At 29.6% G+C, this 20,242-nt stretch overlaps 2 protein-coding genes across 3 annotated transcripts; both read right to left on the bottom strand.

The window, feature by feature from the left end:
* Positions 1 to 2,089: 2,089 nt before the first annotated feature.
* Positions 2,090 to 3,144, bottom strand: LOC114164530 (FCS-Like Zinc finger 15-like). The gene is made up of 2 exons (XM_028049240.1): positions 2,824 to 3,144; positions 2,090 to 2,563 (listed from the first exon to the last, which is right to left on the bottom strand). The coding sequence occupies exons 1-2, from the start codon at positions 3,045 to 3,047 to the stop codon at positions 2,401 to 2,403; spliced, it is 387 nt and encodes a 128-aa protein (XP_027905041.1). The 5' UTR covers positions 3,048 to 3,144; the 3' UTR covers positions 2,090 to 2,400.
* A 12,129-nt stretch (positions 3,145 to 15,273) lies between these two features.
* On the bottom strand, positions 15,274 to 17,536 carry LOC114162718 (protein DETOXIFICATION 55-like). Of its 2 annotated transcripts, none has more exons than XM_028046677.1 (2): positions 17,318 to 17,536; positions 15,274 to 17,084 (listed from the first exon to the last, which is right to left on the bottom strand). In XM_028046677.1, the coding sequence occupies exons 1-2, from the start codon at positions 17,372 to 17,374 to the stop codon at positions 15,531 to 15,533; spliced, it is 1,611 nt and encodes a 536-aa protein (XP_027902478.1). In that variant the 5' UTR covers positions 17,375 to 17,536; the 3' UTR covers positions 15,274 to 15,530. The 2 variants fall into 2 exon arrangements, with proteins under 2 accessions (XP_027902478.1, XP_027902479.1); XM_028046678.1 differs by having other exon boundaries at positions 15,274 to 16,903.
* Between the last annotated feature and the right edge of the window lie 2,706 nt (positions 17,537 to 20,242).

The raw sequence follows: 20,242 nt of genomic DNA, 5'->3' as shown, positions 1-20,242 counted from the left end.
AGAGAGTGTACTGAAGATAAGAATTCTGAAACGTGTGCAGGGATAACTTCCTCCTGTATCTTATAGGTGTTACATCTGTTATATGGTCAACACCTTTTGCAGCCTCTGTCATACATAAAATATCAATATATCTATCACACCTTTACCAAAACTAAATTATTAAATATAATTTCATTTTACCTGTTTCCAAACTTGTGATATTGAAAAGTGCGTAATATTTTTAACGAACATATTTAAATAAAATTTTATTTGATTCCTTATTCAATAATTATCTATCAGTATAAGTGTTTCCCTGTGAAAATTCAAGAACTGTAGAATAACAAAATCTCCAAGCAACATTGCTGATAACCCTCAGAATTTCCTTTTACTGATCTGAAGAAGCCTCTACATGCAGCATCAGAGTTATATTTGATAAATCTGAGTTTGAGTTTTTATTTGGTAGCTATGTTTATTTCCAAAGATAGAAATTCCACTGATTTATTATCCTGTTATAGTCTTATATGTCTGTTCTCCAGCTGGCACACATCAAATTATCATTATTCGGATTCATCCATGTGAGAAGAAGTTGCTTGTTTGGTACAAAATTTCCAAGCAGTACTATACTTACTGTGCAACCAAAATCCAAAATTTTTTTCATCTTATTCCACCACACAAAATATTGATATTTTGGTGAATTATTGCATTCTTCTAAGCATCGCTTCCTCTTTTCAAACACTTCATTTAGTTAAAAACAGAAGACAATCAACTACTTGTCCTCTTTCCCTTTCTAATTACATGAAAATGACTGATAGATGGTTGAAAATACTTTTATTTATATATCATAAATTTATCTTATCTCGAGTTGATCTAACAACTTTTTTCGACGTTCAGTAAAAGATTACAGTAATGACAGAATAATATAACATATCCTGAAAACATCGATGATTGAAACAAATGTTATAGTTTCTAATCTATAAAAATGCTAACTTATCAAGTTCTGAACAACAAAAAGATGTTATAACTTCATCATAGATATTCCCCATTCAAGTCCAAGGTTGCTCCAAAACATCAAACTCAGTGCATCAAAACCAGATTAGTACTTAGTTGACAAGCAAACATGGCATTATATGCAAAGTTGCCATTCAGGGTTAGGCACAAGCCAAGGCATACACACTACAAAATATGATATATAAACGAAATGCTCCTGAGAAGAAAAATATACCTGGAGTTGATCAAGTTAAAAAAAATGCCACTTTTGAGAGTTAAAAACATCAAACGTGCTATAGAATCTTGTACGACAACCCTCTAAATGCGAGTCACAGGAAAGAAAACTTGAGCAATAGTAACAAGAGTTGTGCATTGTCATTTTGGTTAAAAACAAAGCTATCAATTCAATGCTTCTATGGGACTCACACACACACACTCACCATTTGCAAAAACTACCATGATCCTCATTCAAATTTTAACATTCATGACAAATAGAAAACCATGGTCCTGATGAGTCATACCCTATACACACTAGTGGAAACATGTTTGACATAATAAGTCACATTCCAACAAAGCAAATAATGTCTCAGACACTCCTAAAACCGTGACCAAAAAGAAAGGGTCAGGACTTTGTCTCCGGTTTGTGGACAATAATGATAGAATAATGTTGTGTGGACATTAAATTTTGGTCCAGGCTAAAGAAACAGGATAAAAAGGAAGAAGTGATAATGTATGTGAAATGACAAAAAGAAAAAATGAAGAGAATAAAAGTTATTAAATGAGGATCTACACTACTGAGATATTTATGTGCCATCATCATTGATAGTTGAAAACCACAACACAGTTTACTATTACAAAACATAACATCAGTTTGATATTTTCTCTATTTACCGTATCACATCATATCTTGAATCATATAAGAAAAAAATATACTGACATTTTATGTTAAAAGTGTACTATATTGGAAGGAAGAAATACAGATACAAAAAAAAAATAGACAGAAAGAAAGAAGAAGAAGATGAAAAAAAGAGAATAATATAGTAGTTATCTTTTTTTTTTTCACTTCCATTTTCTACTTGTTTGTGTGGATAATGATGGGTAGTAGTAACATTTAACACATGCGTGTCTATAAAACATTAATATTTTGGATCACACGTACGGTTGAAACCAAACAGGTTGGAGAATGGAGCCACATAAAATAAAAGTTGAAAGGACATTTTGGCTTCATACTAGGAAGCAAAAGGACAAAAACTTGGAAGTTATTACTACAACACACAAGCATGGGTAAAACAGGAACCTAGCTAAAAAACAAAACAAAACAAAAAAAAAAATCCCCCATTTTTGGTCAACCACTATTTTCTCTCTATTCCACCATGGCTAGGTCATGACTTCATTCATTCATTCATCCATCATCTATAAGCAAAAACCACCCACTCAAATTCTTCCTCCTTTCCCATGTCGACGAGCTTCTGAGGAGGAACCAGACGATGTGGGACTCATGGCAGTGAAAAAAAACTTCTCTTTCTCAAAACTCTCTTCCTCATCCATGAAAATCTGCTTGCACCTGCACTCCACGCTGCAGAAGGCCCTGTCCCCTCTTCACACATTCATGTTTATAGAAGCAGAGAAGAATAAACTCATTTAATGTGTGTGAATGAAAAAGCAAACAAAAGATCTTGGCTTTTGTCAGAACAGAAACCAGAGAGAAACTAGAAACGAAGAAGCAGAAGCAGAAGCAGCATGCAGTATTTTAAATAGACTAAAACAAGATCTGAGTTTGAAGAGAGAGTGAAAAAAAAAAAAGAGTGTCAGAAAAGAAAGAAAACGTTAAGGTGAGGTAGGAACGTTAATACTCACTTGTACATGTAGATGTCTTTCCCAGGTAAGAGTCTCTTTCTGCAGAGACAACATTGGTGTAGAAACGTTGGTTCCTGAAAATGAGAGTGCTGAGAAGCATTCACTGCAGAAGAAGGAGAGTGTTTGTTCATGCTGCTAAACACCGTCGTTTTGCTAATCACTTGTGGAGTTTTCTTGCTAGCACTACCTTTCTGTGCTTCTAACACTACACTCAGACCCATCATCTTTCATTCTACGTTTTTTCTATCACTCTTTTTCTGAGAAAAATGGAAGAAGAGAAGAAGAAGATGAAGAATGTGTTGGAAGAGATAATAGAGAAGAGAAGAAAGAGGGGTCAATGTGGTGGGTCCCCTACAGCTACGGAGCAGTAACAAAGATCAATGATTTGACTGCTTTTGCTATTCAACTGCCACGTATAGGTTTTTTTTTTTTTCATTTTTCTGGTTTTTTTTTTTTAGGTTAATTTGGGGTTGAAGGTTTTTGTCTGGTAGTGATAATGTTCTGCTTGAAACACTTCTGGCTGATGCATGCATCCATCTATTATTAATAAAAACAATACAGCATGAGTTTTGTATCATACTCTCGGCTACATTTTCATCTTTTTTTTTTTATGTCTTTTTATTTTATAACATGTGTAAATTTATGTTTTCTTCTCGGTAAATCCTTTTCTGTAATTCCTGTTCTTCTAAAATTTCAAGCTATTATTCTTAACTTCTTGTATTTATTTTAGAGTATATCTTTTATTTACATACGTTTAAATAAAATGATTTTTCTAGTTTGTGTATGCTTTTTTGTTATTATGATTAATTATGTTTCTAATTTTTAAACTTAGACGATAAGAAGTAATTTGTTTTTTTTTTCTTAAAGTTTTATGTATTTTGGTTTTCAAATCTTAAAAGTGGATGGAACAATTGAATACACAATTAGGATATTTTTAATTAAGTTCTCATTAAGAAAATTGTCTTATTAAAATATTCAAATTCTTTTAATTATCTAATTATCTAATTTTATGATTTATATTATTTTATTTTAAAACTAAGCTATTATAAAATTATAAAATATAATTTTATAATATCATAATTTCAAAATTTTATAATTTATAATTTAAAATTTCGTAATTTTATTATTTTTGTAATTTTAAATTTCATAATTTCATAATTTCATAATTACATAATTTTATTATTTTATTATTTTATAATTTTATATTTTATAATAACTTAATTATAAAATATAAAATTTGAATCGTAAAATTTGATAATAAAAAAATTATGAAATAAAAATTATAAAATTATATTTTATATTTAATAATTTAATAATTTTATTATCATCTAATTTTATAATTTTATATTTTTTATAATTTTAATTTACTTTAAGGAAAATTTTAATTAAATACAGAATAAATCCTTGAGGGGTTCATTGTTATTAAAGTCTCTTATGAGAATATGTAATGATCTGAGTAAAATAACGATGTAAAATATATGCAACATATATTAACGGTACAATCTAATTGCAAAGACTTATTAAAATTTTGAGCACTCAATTAACCATCAAAATTTAATAAAGATTTAATTGAAAGTTTATAATTTTATCACAGACTCAAAACCTAATCAAGCGATTAAATATATCACATAACAAGATAAATAATATGAAGAGAAATTTATGAAAATATAAAAATATCATTATTTTCTTAAAGCAAAGTTGGGTTGCATTGCATGGTTTAACGTGGTAGGGTGTTGCTTGTGATATGAGTGCATTTAAACGATTGAAGAGAACCACTTTTGGGTTTGTCTTAAAACCAAACGAACTTCCCACCTACAAAAAGCAAGTAATGGTTGTACTACGATTGTGTAATGGACAATGGATAATGACTATGCATTAATAATCATATTTGTCTCTATTATTATTTTTTTCTTTCTTTTCATGGAATGTTTTATGGGAGAAAGTTTACTAATGTTATGTTTTTAGAATTTAAATATTCCATACATCGCATTTTAATCTTTGAGTTTGATGCATACTTAATTAGGATGTGAATTTATATAATTTTAAGAGTCTTATAATTACAAAATGAAATATTATGAATCATATGATTATAATACGAAATATCATGAGTGTTAAGATTTTTTAGGAAGTATGAAAATGAGAGATATAAGATATATAATAGATAAAAGAAATATGTTATATAGAGAAATTGTTATTTTATTTTATTCATATACTCTCTCTGTATATAAATAACAAAGTGTAATCGAGTATAAACTATTCAATATTTTCCATATCTCAATCTTGATTTCCTAATTATAAAATAATAATTAATTTTTAAAATTGAAAAATATTTTAAAAAGCATAAATATTTATTAAAAAATATTAAGTAAATATTCTCACCAATCGGTCATATAATAAACCCTATATTTTTGAAAAAAACAATTTGTCTTACATATAATTTATCATCGAATAAGTAAAATTAAGTTAAGGGTGCAATTAAGCTAAGAGTGCATTTTTCATCCTTCATTACATTTTACAAAATAGTCAATTGACAATTGTACGTGAATGAATAAAAAATAGTACGTCAAATAACTTTATGTAATCTTTTTTGAAAATAAAGTTACAAAATTATTTATTCGATAATTTTTCCTTTTCAAATGCGGGTTTAGACGGGTAACGAACTTAAATAGGTGTAAAATACACAATATATATATATATATATATATATATATATATATATATAATATTTAAGAAGTTATACTTTCTCTAATAATTCTTTAAATGATTTATTGCTAAATAAGTACTAGTAAAATATATAATTTCATCTCATTTCCGATTATGAATGACATAAATTTATATTTAGAGTATAAATTTATATAAATAGAGGTGAAAATACATAATACAATGTATGTTTATGTTTTTATTCTTAAATTTAAAAAAAAACGATAAAAGTAGAAAATAAGTATAAAATCATTATAAAAAATTATTAATTTGTAACCAGTTTTAGAGATAAAAGTAATTAGTTACTATATTAATTAATTTAGATGCTCTTAGCTCAACAATTAAAAGATCGACTAGTACTCCAGCATGATGAATAGAAGACCAACGAGTGGTCCCAGTTCGAAAAATAAAAGACGGACACGTGCTCCTAACTCGAAAAATAGAAGATCGGCTAGGGCTCTCACCTTGGAAAATAAAATACCAACTAGTGCTCCTAGCTCGACAATTAAAAAATCAACAAGTGTTCCCATCTCGACAATTAAAAGACCAACGAGTGTTCCCAGCTCGACAGTTAAAAGACCAACGAGTGTTCCTAGCTCGGCAGTTAAAAGACCGACGAATGTTCCTAGCTCGGCAGTTAAAAGACTGACGAATGTTCCCAGTTCAATAGTTAAAAGGCCGACGAGTGTTCCCAACTCGACAATTAAAAGATCGACGAGTGTTCCCAGCTCGGCAGTTAAAAGACCGACGAGTGTTTCCAGCTCGACAGTTAAAAGATTGGTGAGTGTTCCCAGCTCAGCAATTAAAAAGACCAACGAATGTTCCCAACTCAACAATTAAAAGACCAACAAGTGTTCCCAGCTCGGCAAATAGAAGACCGGTTGGTACTCCAAGCTTGGCAATTAAGAGACCAACTAGTGCTCCAAACTTGACAAATAAAAGACCGACTTATGCTATCAGCTCGGCAAAAGAGTGTGTGATTTTTATTTTTTCGCTCCCAACTTATTTAAGACGGACCGATGCTCTCAGCTCGACAAAGGAGGATTGTGATCCTTTTGGATTGGTAAAGAGCAGACTAAACCCTACTTATTGTGTTAGCTTGGATGAAGGAAATAGAACGTGATCTGGCTTAACAAATTTAGAAAGAGACGGTTGAGCTTCAAGAGCAACAAGTGAATACAACCTACATATATACCATTAAAGCGTTGAGAACTCAAACAAGACAAAAGAAACTCCAAACTCGGCTTAGAAATCAACTAACTCAGCTCAAATGGGGTTGACTAAAAAGTCAATTTAAATCAATTGGCCTATAAATGAAATACTTATTTGAATGGAAAATTTTGTCTTAAAGGGGATAAACTTAAAGTAAAAAAAAGTTCTTATCATTCTTTAGTTTTCGAATTAAGATTCTCAATTTTTTATCGGAATAATATTGGTATGTGAATTATAATCTAGATTGGTTTCTAATATTATTTATCGGCGTTTTAATTACTAAAAAAGTTGATGTCAAAATTAGTCTCTAATTTAAAATTAAAGACTAATTTAAAATTAATAATTAAAATTGTTGTAATCAATGTTAGAGAGCAATTTAGACTATAATTCACAAATTAATTATAATTTTTTATTTATAATAGAAATAATTTTAGATATAAATAAATTTTAGTTTATAAAAATATATCTAACTTTGTCAAAATAGTAACTAATTATTTTGGTCTCTAAAATTAGTTGTTATTTAATGATTTGTTTTTGTCGATGAATAATTTTATTATGAAAAGATTTTTTTAAAGTAATTATTGAATTTTAAAAAATGGTTTTAAAATCTGAAGATTAAATAATAAAATTATTTATATTAATAAGGATAAATTGGATAGAGATGTGTAGATAAAAATAGTAGTCACAGTCATAAAATTAAATATTCTTGAGATGAAAATGAGAAATATTTAGTATTTTTATACGGTAGCAAGATAAAAGAATGTGATAGATTTGCATATAATTTTTCATCCGATCTTTATATTTGTATTTACTTTAAATTATTAAAATATCATTTATTTATTTGGTATTTTATTTTAAAACTTATATTATTATAATTTGTTTTACTATTTAACATTGAAGTGAAAAAATATTTTCTTTTGGCATCAAAACATTTATACTATTATGTTTGTTTTGCTTTAATTGTTTTTTCAAACTTAATTTATCTTTAGATGTATGACAAAATAATAATGAAACATAAATATAAATCTTATACCCATCAAATATTATAAACAAAACAATATACCCTTTTGCCATTTATTGATATGTGCTACCTTTCTTTAACATGTGTTATGGATTACCTTAAAATGCCTTCTATTAATTATAGTAATTATCATATAAATATCCATTAGTAGACTATGAAAGGTAAAATTGAGAAAATAATAAAGAATGGATCACTACTAAAAAAACTCATATTTTCTGTTAATTTTGTTTTAAATTTTTTTCATAGGAAAAATTTATAAATTTTGTTGTAAAAGAAATTTGTAAGAAATTGTTACTAATTTTTTTGTAGAATATTTTGTATAAAACACTTTTCGCAATAAATTTTGTAAAGAATACTTGTAAATTTAATAATTTTGTAAAAAATAATTACCCAAAAAAAATTATATGTCAATTAAAACTTAAAAAAAATGATAAAAAAAAGTCTTGCAAATATTTTTAATAAATTTAAAAAAAATCTAATGTAATATAAGAATTTACAGTAATCACGTTGAAAAAACAAATTTTATATAGCATCTGTGTTTTACCGAACTTTATTACTATACACCGGAAAAAGTCTAATACATTACACATATGAGTGTTATCTAGATTTAGATAAAATGTGCAAATATTAATTAAATATATGTGAAATAAAATACATTTTAGCATAAATAAAAATATGGGATTAATAGGGTATTATTCTTTTGTCAAACATAAATGTTTGTTTTTATTTATTATATAAAAATAAAATAAAAAAGTGATTTATAAAGTTCAGAAATAAATTGTATGAATCAACTAAGCATATCAGGTGTCAATATTATCCCTATCTGTAGATTAGATACTTTTAGATTAATATCTCAATATATGAATTAAATAAAGTTAAGAAAATATTAATTAGTAATAACATAGTAAGAATTGATACATACACTAAATATAGAAGAAGTTATTGGAGATATCTTTAATGCTTCACAAAATGAATATTGAAATTTACTATGTAAGATTTAATAATTTATATAACATTGTACATTTATATTTAAAAAAATGAACCTGTATAATTTTAAAGAGACAAATTGGGGATGGACCACCCTCACTTCAATCCCTCTTTTGTCCGTTTCAGATAAATAACATAGTACATATGGGTTATGTTATTTATTTTATCTCTTAAAAAATAGAATGAGACAAAAAGTTATAATTGTGATAATTTTTTATTTTTACCACCAACAAAATGGAGTCCACTTATTACATTTTGTTCTATTTATGTGGAAAAATTATTATTATTAGAATATGAATCATTTATAGCTTGAATGAATGTGGTAGAATTGTTAGAAAGTTTTAAATTGATTTTGGTGAATTTTATTGAAGTGAGAGGCTAAAATAACAGTGAGATGAATATTTTGTTAAATTAATTTCTTCTGTAATGTGGGACCAATGTTGAATGTTGATACAATAATCACACAGCTGCTGCAATAAATTAGGTACCAAAAATTCATTGTGCAATAAATTGGACAACGGTTGCATGTGTGAAAAATGTTACAATTTCAAAATCATTAGAATAAGAATTTAAATTTTCTATTATGAAAAAAATAAACTAGTTTGTCACATTAGAAATTAGTTTATTTGTAGTATTTATTTAGTATTTTAAATTATAAATACATTTTAATTTATTAAGTATTATATTTTGAAATATACTTAGTTATAATTTTTTATTCTTATTTAAAATTGAAAACAAGAAATAGATTATATATATTTTAAATTTGTTAATAAAGATTTAAGTGAATAAAAACGTAAATACAACTATATACGGTATTCAACAGAAAAAAAAAAAAAAAGAAACAAACAAATTTCATATAAGTTAAGTAACAGTGGAAGTGAAAATTAGTCTATCTTTAACGAAAGTATTATGAGTTGTTATAGTTTCTTGAAGTTATATTATTTTACTTATTGAAGTAATAGAATACTCAGGTTTAAATTATAAATATATAAAATATTAAGTCATATAGAGTTCCTAAAAAAAATATTTAATTATAAAAAAAATTAAACACAATTTTCTTAAAAGGTGGCTTAAAATAGCCTTTTAACCACTTTAATTTATTGAGTAATGAGAAATAAAGTTTTATTTATCATCTAAATTGGACCATATGGTGGACCTTGGTAATGGATCGTATGAAGTTTTTCAATGGACCCTGCGTGGGCTAACTAATCCACTGCTGGTTAATAAAGCAGAGTTTGTTATTTGCACACCCTTTTTTCTTTTTTTGTCAACATGAATCTCATTTTGTTTTTTGTTTTGACAAAAATATTTCCCGCAGAAGATGCGTTTGAGAAGAAAATCTAGTTCCATTCTATATTTATTAGAATTTGCACTATCCTGCGTAATTTATTTCAAAAATAAAATATGTATTTTGAAAATAGAATCACGTTAGAAATCTAAGTATAAAATAGGTTTAACACAACATAAAACAAAGCAAATATAATAAAACAAACTAATGTCAAACTAAAAAAAGTACATGCATATCAAAGTTTTGTTTAATGTTTATCCTGAGTCCAACTGGTGATGGTGTCGAAATTGAAGTAACTTGTTGATACAACTTAGTCATGAGATCTTAACATTGTAGAATTTATTTTATTAAACTGGTGTAGTTTTTTTTTAAGACTAAAATCTTAAAAATTTATTGATACTAGAAAATACTGTGATTATGTCAAGTAGAATATTCAATTAGTTATTTTTCATGATGTCCAAGTATGAGAGGTGTTTGTTTAGATAGATCAACATTAGACTTAGTGTGTTTTAGCATGTTTGTAAAGTCAAGAAAAACCATTTTAATAAATCTTAATCACATAATTGATTACTCTTAATCTAGGCGTACTATCAATTAAATTCAAAAGAGAAATATAAATATTGACAATTTTAATTGATTTATATAATCGATTAATCTAGTGAGTTTTGAAAAATGTGATTAAGGCGTATTAATCGATTATGTCACTAATACAATCGATTAATCTTAACAATTACTTAGTTTTCCTTTAAATTTTGCATATTCTCTCATTTAATTTCAATACTTTGATATCTTAAGATTAACAGAACGTATGATAGAGAGTTCTGAGTATTCTATCTTTTCAAAAAATGTTTTTATTAAAAAAGTAAAAGATTGAAAGGCTTTTTTTCTTGACTATAAGTGAAATTATAATATCTTCATAGATAAGGTGAATTTTTTCCTTTGTATTTTTTGAATAATTATCCATTTGTATTGTTCTCACCTTGTTGGTGATATGACAAGATATTGAAGTGTATTTCAAGTTCTTGTATATCTAGAGTGTAGGTTTTACATATGTGAATGTTGTAGTCCTAAATCTTAATATTATAGTGGAAATGTAGATGTCAAAATGGAACCTGTATAATTAAAAAGATTAAATTTTCTACACTATATTTTTGTAAACATATAAATATGCAATAATATTATAATTTAAATTATTAACACTTATAAATTAAGTTCAAAATATTAGTTATAATTTAACATGTAAATATAATAATTATTTTAATTTATTCAATTAAAAATATTAATTAATCAATTCAAAGATTAGAAAATATTTATACAATTAAACATGCTTTAAATATTTATTTATAAGTATATATACAAACAAATTTTAAAAATAAAAAAATTAAAAAAATTAAAAAAACTTAAAAACAAAAGGTGGGCCAGCCGCCAACCCACCCTATAATGAGACAGATTGCAATTTCTAACCTGTTTTTATGTGGTGGGTCAGTCCAGCCTGGGCGAAGGATGAACTGGGATAAAATAGACCGAATTGATCCGTTTTGCCATACCTAAGAGTATGCATAACTTTTATTTTATTTTATACATAACTTTTAATTTTATTTTTTTTAGGATTTTGTGCCTAACTTTTAATGTATTTTTTTCTAAAATAGTCGTGTTATTAAAAAAAAAAGCCTCAAAGCATATGATATGGAGACAAATGGTATGTATGACAATTATTGTTGTATGAGAGAGTAAATTTCTTTTCCATTTATGTTCTTGTTAAAATTAATTTTTAAAAAACCAAATCATGGCTTGTTAACGAAAAATCAAAATAAAGTGTATGTTCCCTCTCGGTGTTTATTCCTCTTGCATTTATAATAAGTAGCTATATCTATGGGAGGAAATGGAAAAAAAATATAAATTTTCTTTCCATCATATCAACCTCATTGCCTAGATTATTTTGGTATTTCAATATTCTCTTTTGATAATTTCTAGTATGAAGGGTTAGTGTGTTATATATACTCAACATCATCTTGGGTTGTGTATCCGAGATCATCTCAATCTATATAACCAAGATCAAGATCATCTCAAACTATTATTGTATTGTGTATGATTGAGATCTCCTTGGTAGCATAAAATCATGTCGGCAAAAACACGACGGGTTAGCGAGAATCAACTGTAATTAGAAGATGTCAATAGTTGAAACGTATTATACAGTATTTATTATGATCTCATGCACATTCTTAACTTGGGGCGGGGGGGGGGGGGGGGAGGGGGGTTCAAAGTATCTTTTGCAAGTACACCTCCTCTCAGATTGGAGACCGAAGAGTGAAGGGAATCTTTTATAGTGTGTTTTTGGTTATGTAAAAACAAAAACAATGTTGTTTTGGTGTATGATTTTTTTATAAGTCATTTTCAATAGTAAATAAGGAAAGAAGAGGAGACAATAATTAAAAGAAATGTATTAATATTTATGAGTTGAGACATCCTAATGTCTTATTCTTTTATTTATATATTAGTTATTGTTGATAAAAAAAATTATAAGTTAGATATATATTAATTATTTAAGGATATAATTTATCAAAGTATTTATTTCGGTACACATTCTATATTGTTTAAGAGTTAATATTAAAAATAATTTAAATATATTTTTCTCTTTAATTTATTCAAATATTTTTTAATAATAAAACGGGAACGAATTTTAAATTTTAAAAAACACAATATCATTCATAAGGGCAATTGATCACAATTAAATTTCAAATATTAAATTTAAGAGTTGATATTAAAAATAATTTAAATATGTATTTTCTTTAATTTAGTTATATATTTTTAAGAACAAATTCAAACTCTAAAACATCATTAAACACAAATAATCACAATTGAATTTAAAATATTAAACTCTTTGATTTTACAACTCTTATTTCCTTTTAAAAGTTGTTCAAGTCCAACATTCGATTTAGAGTAGATTGATTTTAAAATTTCAAACAAATACATTGTTAGTAATGCAAACATACAAATCACAATAGAAAGCAAAATAGTCAAATAAAGATTTGAAATGGAGAAAGGTAACAAAGCACCAACAATAAAATAATGTCCACAATGTTATTGGAGGAGGTAAAATTTGAAATACTCGTAAAACCTACCTTTTCGGTGCTCCTTTTCAAACAAAAAAGAAACCGATGAAACTTTATGTTATTCATTATGTTAAAACGTTCTTATAAATATATCTTTTACTAAGAACCTTTATTTTTATTTTGCATACATTAATTTTTAACTACATCTACTCTATTCTTTTTTTTTATCAGCAATAAAAAATATGAATTGAATCAGGGAACAATAGGGTTGCCCCAACCCTTATACAAAACAAAAAAAGGAAAAAAATTGCTTGTAAATACAACAAACAAGAGAGGATAAAGGTCCACACTCAACAAAAAATTAACAATGGCTAATCCAATTAGAATGAACTTCCCAGTAGAATAACAAGGACTTTTACGTCAAAGCTTCTATAGTATCGATCTTCGAGGCTAAAACATTAATAACATGATTGTTGGCATTTGCGTCCTAAAGATGATTATATTCTTTTCCTTCAAAAAGGTGACATAAAATACTCCTTTCCACTTTCAAAGACGAACCTGCAATAACAAGCTTGAAAACACTGAAAAAATGTGTTGTTTTGTATCAACCCTTATCTATTAAACAAATGACTCTATACTCTATGCTTATAATATTCCTACTAAATAACTCAAAAATTGAATTTATATTCCATTATTAAGACTAAAGCAACTTAAACATCATATGAAATGTAGAGGTTATTGAATAAACCCTAGTTGTGTTGCTACTTTGTTGGCGTTTTGTTGTAAGCAGGAATGTTGGACCAAGTTATCCAATAACTTTATAGGTTTATGATGATGATGATTGTGGTGTTCAAATGAGTTGAGTAGTAACTAATCAAGGAAAGTGGTGATCCCAGAAGAAAAAGAAAAGAAAAGTTGTTTTTGATTTAAAATTTTTTTGAGTGGGACATAAAATAGGTGGCAGTTAGCCAGTTAGGTTCCCCTTGACAAGTAACAAAAAGTTGCCCTAGCTTTCGGCTGTCCTGAAAGTGGGGCTATTAGTAGCTGAATTATAGATTAACCATTCTTCATTTTTTTATCATTTTAGCTTTGCCCATTTCTTATATATTTATATCTAGACAAAGCAAAAAAGTCATATTTACTAATCCATTCATATTTCATGAGTTAAGAACTACTATATAGTGATAGGTAGTTATTCCAAAATATGCCTGTTGCTTACAAATTGGTACATTTCTGCCAAACTTGTTCGCATATGTCTATGTCCTGTCTATTCCATTGGAAGTGATGTATTGGTGGGGAAGAGGAGACATGTCATTACATTAGGGAGTTACATTAAACAATTTTTTTTCTTAAACCTTTTCTCAAGTCCAGAGTCCAGATTCTGTAATAATTGTTTTGATGTTGTCCTCTACTTAGTATTAAAAATACATTGTATTAGTATTTTCTCTCATCTTACAAATCAGGATTTAGAATTATACTATAGAACATATATATTAATATTGTATGAATGATATCATATATAAATACATGATAGAAGTTGAAATTTAGATATAATCATAGGTTATGAAAAAACAACACAAAATATAATATCTCACTTAAAGTACAAAGAAATGACATAGGACAATGATTTTTCGATTCATCAGAAACCAAAGTACCCTAATATTCCTCTTGCCATGTGTCCCTGCACATGCATACTTCCTCCTAGCTATAACACATGCAAGCACATGCTTAAACCTTCTCAGAATAGGGCATCCACCCCAAACAACTCATGCACATCCTACTCGTTTTCAACGAGGTCCAAATTTATTTTTCTCCCAACACTTGACACTTGTATATGCATATTCAGCAATTACGTACAGTGTCTTAAGTTTTAGCATATTCACTCTTCAACTATCAAAATCATGCTTTATTCTCACTGCTTTTTCTTTTAATCATTATTCTAACACTTGAGCTCGAGAATTTTTACAGTATTTTTAATTTACGCGTTAAGTTATTAGGTAACTGTTCATGCAATGCATATTGGTTGTTCAAGCTAATTCCATCAATTTCTCTTGTGGTTTCAAATGGATCATATTCAGAATACATACCATTTTGAATTATAAACGTGAACAGAGGTTACATCATTTTCTTAACTTGATGATTATGTTTACTGATACAGATTACCATGGAAAAAGAAGAATTGAAAGTTATTACATGAATATGTCTAATACTATAATCATCAGTAATGAGATAACCCTACTATTACAATATGCAGCAAGGGGGGGAGAAAAAGTAGAAGAAAATATATTGGTTATGCAAAAACATATACAAAAGCATAATCACAATAAAAAGAAGAGTAATGAAGTGTAGTCAAGATTCTTAACATTTGGTCCTTCCACTATATAGTGTGATGAGATTCTGGGTTGTTTATATATTCCCCTGATGCAATTGGGTGTGGCAAGAAGCATCAGTTTAGGGATCTGTTGTTCTCATTGAGAAAGACAACACCTTGTTCACATTTGACTAGTGTTTGGTCTCCATGTTCCATTGTGTCACATGAAGTCTTTCCCACCAAGCTTTTTGCCTTCAATGACTCTCTTTCCCAATCTGTGTTGTATACCACAACTAGAATAGAGACCACACATGCTATCTGTGCTGCCAACAGCCCATAGCAAAGACCCACCAACCCTAGTCTCCAAAAAAATGCCATCACTATAGCCACTGGTGCCCCCACCAAGTAAAATGAATAGAAATTTATCCCTGCCCCAACACCAGGCCTAGCACTTCCCCTAAGGATTCCACAGCTTGTGGTTTGAGGACAGTTTGCTAACTCACAAATCCCAATTATGGGTAACACACTCATCGTAAGTTCCAACACCTCACTGTCACTGGTGAAAACCCTTCCCCATCTCTCTCTCCCTAATGTGGTCCATAACAGCCCCAATATCGAACTTGCAAGAGCCATTCCTATTGCCACAATTGTCGACAACCTTGCCCTCTCGGGTTGACCCGCCCCGAGTTCATTCCCCACTCTTGTTGACACCGAAGCACTCAGTGCTGTTGGTAAAGTGTACATAAGAGACGTCGTTTGAATTACTATGCCGGCGGTGGCTAAGGCAACACGAGGATTGTAAAGGTAACCCGCTAGGATTGTCATGAACTCGTACCACCACCATTCCAAGCACACTCCTAAGCAACTCTGAATGGAAAACCTTATCAGGGTGCCCCACTCTTTGCCTGCTGAGGTTGTCGTTGTTGTTGTTATTGTTGATGTTGATGATGTTGATGATGTTAATGTTGTGGAAGTGATAACAGTGGTTAAGGTTTGGTCTTGTTGTCGTGATGGCAAGGGGCGAGATATTAATAAAGGCATGGAAAGTGACCCCTTTGAGACGCGCATGTAGAGCATGTATGATAGGAGGAAGAAAAGGGTGTTGAAGTTGGCAACAAAAGCTGACATAGCAATCCCGGGTACACCAAGGTGGAGTTTGAAGGTGAAAAAAGTGACGACAGGGATGTGTATGAGAATGGACAGCAAAGTGCACCACAGTAGAGGCCAGGTTGTCCCTTTGCTACGTAAATAGATTCGAATTGGGTGAAGCAAGCTGTTGGCAATGAGGTCTGGGATGGAGAAGCGGCAATAGATGCTTGCGACTTTGGTTATCTCAGGGTTCTGTTGAAGCCATAGCATCAGAGGCTCCAGCTTCAGCCACAAGAGACAGATGGGTAGTGAAGCTGCCAGTAACATGAAAATTGTCCTTTGTAAAGTCAGAGAGACCAAACACAAGTTTCTTGAACCAAAGGCTTGCGTGCAAAGAGGTTCCATTCCCATGGCTAAACCTGAGAGCACAGAGAAACCAGTTATGTTGGTGAAGCCTATGGCCAAAGCACCGCCAGCTAACTCAAGGCTTCCCAACCTTCCCATGCACACAACTAACACCATGTTTTTGATGTATCCCACAAGGCTCATTGCTGCTATTGGAACTCCTATGTCCCCCATTCTCTTTAACTCATCCACTACCTATACCAAACATAACACAATGAAATTAATGCTATTCTATATATAGCTATGCTTAATTGCACTGTAAGAAACTAAAAGCTATATATATATATATATATATATATATATATATATATATATATATATGATATGCTTTATACAGTGTAAGTGGTGGTGAAGAAGTGAAAGAGTGAAAAATCATATGGAAGAGAGTGGAAGCTTCTGAAAGTATATATGTGAGGTCTCGTTCGTACCTCAGCAGTTGTCGGGTATGTCTTTTGGGGTTTCTCCTCCGCAACCATCTTAAACATTTGGTTTTTTCTCTTTCTTGTTTCTGTGTTGTGTGAGACAGTAGTATATGATAAAGAGGCACAGTGTTAATGAAATATCGGGTGCCCCTTTTCTCCCCAAAGAAAACACTGATCCAAGTACAAAGTGAAGGGGACCAGAGGGAGAGAAGGGAGGGAACAAGAAACTTGGGTGTGAGAATGAGGAGTAAGCTGAGAAACCTTTATATAAGGGTTGGAGATGGTGGGGTATGTAGCATGGTGGATTCTTTACAATTTAAAAAGCAATGTTACATTATTCTGATTATATATATTATCATCATCATCACTGTAGAAGAGAAAATAATTCCTTCAAGTATATATATACATCTCTGTACAAAAGCTTTTATAATCTTGCTGGTGATTTCCACGTTGGATAGTCAGAATCAAAGAGAAACTAAAAGTGAAATTTTAATGTGCTGTTTTTTGAGATAGAGAAACAGTACAGAAACAAGAAAAACTCTGCATAAAGATGGTTCCTATAATATAATTAAAAATGAAAACCACATGTTGTCTTATAATAGTTAAGAGTATAAGAGTTGAATATAAAGTGTGTAGAATATACTGCGTATATATAGAAGAGTAAAAAAGCAGAAAGAGCTTATTTAAACCGTGCGGTATATGCATTAATCAAGTGATACCAGAAACCTTCTTTCTTTACTGCTCCTATTTTGTCATTTCCCATATATGTAGAAGCATAGACACCTTCTCTACCCCATAAGAAATGCATATATGTTGTATTACCAGAAATTTCATCTCCACGTTTAAAAAGAAGCTATTTATTGTGCATGTGAGTCAGACTACTGCTATTATAGCTCTACTGAGGTCACAGTTGACGTGTTTCCATGCCAATACAATCCATTATATATGATTTTGGGAAATAACACTTCTGCCTTTCTTAACACTCTCATTCCTTTTCATTTCTCATGCACACATCTTAACAATATCATAAATTTTCTTAATATTCTTCTCTATTATTACTCTTTATTATTTTTAATCAGCATCAGTGAATAGTTTGTACTTTCACATTTGCTTAGCAAGAAGTTTAATACTTAATGATTACTGTCCATAAGTGCTCATTTAGTCTTGGATGTTAGCCCATATTGAATATCAATAACTTCGTGTTATAAATATTTACTTTGGAATTAAAACAAGTTCACTGTTGATAAATGTGAATTTAGGTAAGAGATTTTTTAATAAATTAATCCAATAATTAAAATTACAAAAGTGAATGCAAGGATATAATTAGTAAACCATATATACAATATGGATTAAAATTTAGTATAGTGTTGTCACGAAGAAAATATCATGTGATTCAACAATTACATTTTATATAAAAAAAACGTCAAAAGTATTAATTAGTATATACTGTGAATCTCTTTTTTCTCTACGTATGTAGTGACCTGTTAATAGCCTAAATTTATACTCACTTTCCACCTTTTCATAACCTAAATTTATACGCACTTTACACCTTTCTCTTCTTTCGGGTCCTTTTCTTTTTATGTCTCACATCACATCTATAATTATTTTTCCTCCCATTTGTCTCTTCATCCAAAAGATTTTTTTTTTTATATATAGAATAATGTCGCAGGACGTGTTTATACTCACAGAGAAATGATAAACGTGAAAAGATAAATCGATTAACAAAAAGTCGAGTCTTGTTTCTCATTTTTTCTTCATACTTAAATCAGCATAATAATAACAGTGTTCCAGGTTGTCTGTTTTGACTATGATTTCTGATGAATATATACATTCATATTTATCACTCTAACTTGACCTAATTAAGACTGCTTTGCAGAATTTGTTAGTATAAGGTCATATCAGTAAGCTATGAGGAGTAGGGCCTCTGAAGCTAACAGCATTAGGGTTTTGGGGCCTTTGGGTTCACATCAGAAAACTGACTCTAATGAAATTAGATTGTATCGTAAGCAAAAAATTGCCTTTTATCACATGTTGGCACCAAGATATTTTTGACATAGATCCAAAATCTCAGAACTGCTGAAACGTCTTTACCATTTCAGCACGCACCTTGTCCACAAAAGTTACTACACCCACCTAGTAAGTAATTCGTATTGTACAACCTTATAGCTCCCACGTACGTTGCCAGCGACTACTTCGTACGTATTTTTGTACATGTTTTTTTTTTTTTTCCTTTATAATAACTTGTTCCATGCACATCCTACACGTACACACATATTCCTTATAGGATTGAATCTACGACAGGGACAGGTGGTTTTACACCAATGAAGGCATTATTATAGAACGTGGGCGGTGACTAGTGGAGTGGTCGAGCTTTTGATACATAAGTATAACCGAAGCATGTCGTGCTTATTTTAAGCTGCATGGCTACTCAAGCATGCATTATTCTTACTCTTTATGACCACATTCTTGAACCGTGACAAATTCATTCTCTTCAAATTAGGCGTCGGATTAAAGTGCTTCCTACTTTTCAATTCATTAACTACTCTTTCATACTTACTACTGTCACTGAAACTTCTTCTCTCTGTGATTATTCAATGTTTCTCCATTGCCACCCAAAAAGTGCTTCTTCTCTTGTCAAACATTTCACACTTTTACCAATTAGAAACAATTAATCTGTGCACCCTTTCAACTATTCCTGCCTCCGTTTTCTGAACCAGTTCCCTTTAATTATGAGTTCTTTAGCTTCTTTTACCCCCTCCTATACCTACTACCTACAAGGATCTTTTATAGAAAAAATAAAGTTACCAAGTTCACACTCTGTGTATCTTCTTCTTAGATCTATCGCATGATTACTCTCTAGATTGCTACTTCACTTTTACTCACACCTAACCACCCAATTCAGATACTGCTTTTTTTTTTTTTCTAGTTTCA

This window comes from Vigna unguiculata, chromosome 9 (assembly GCF_004118075.2).
Source record: "Vigna unguiculata cultivar IT97K-499-35 chromosome 9, ASM411807v1, whole genome shotgun sequence".
NCBI lineage: Eukaryota > Viridiplantae > Streptophyta > Magnoliopsida > Fabales > Fabaceae > Vigna > Vigna unguiculata.
Note: the sequence above shows the minus strand (reverse complement) of the source record. Positions and strands in the feature narration are given on the sequence as shown.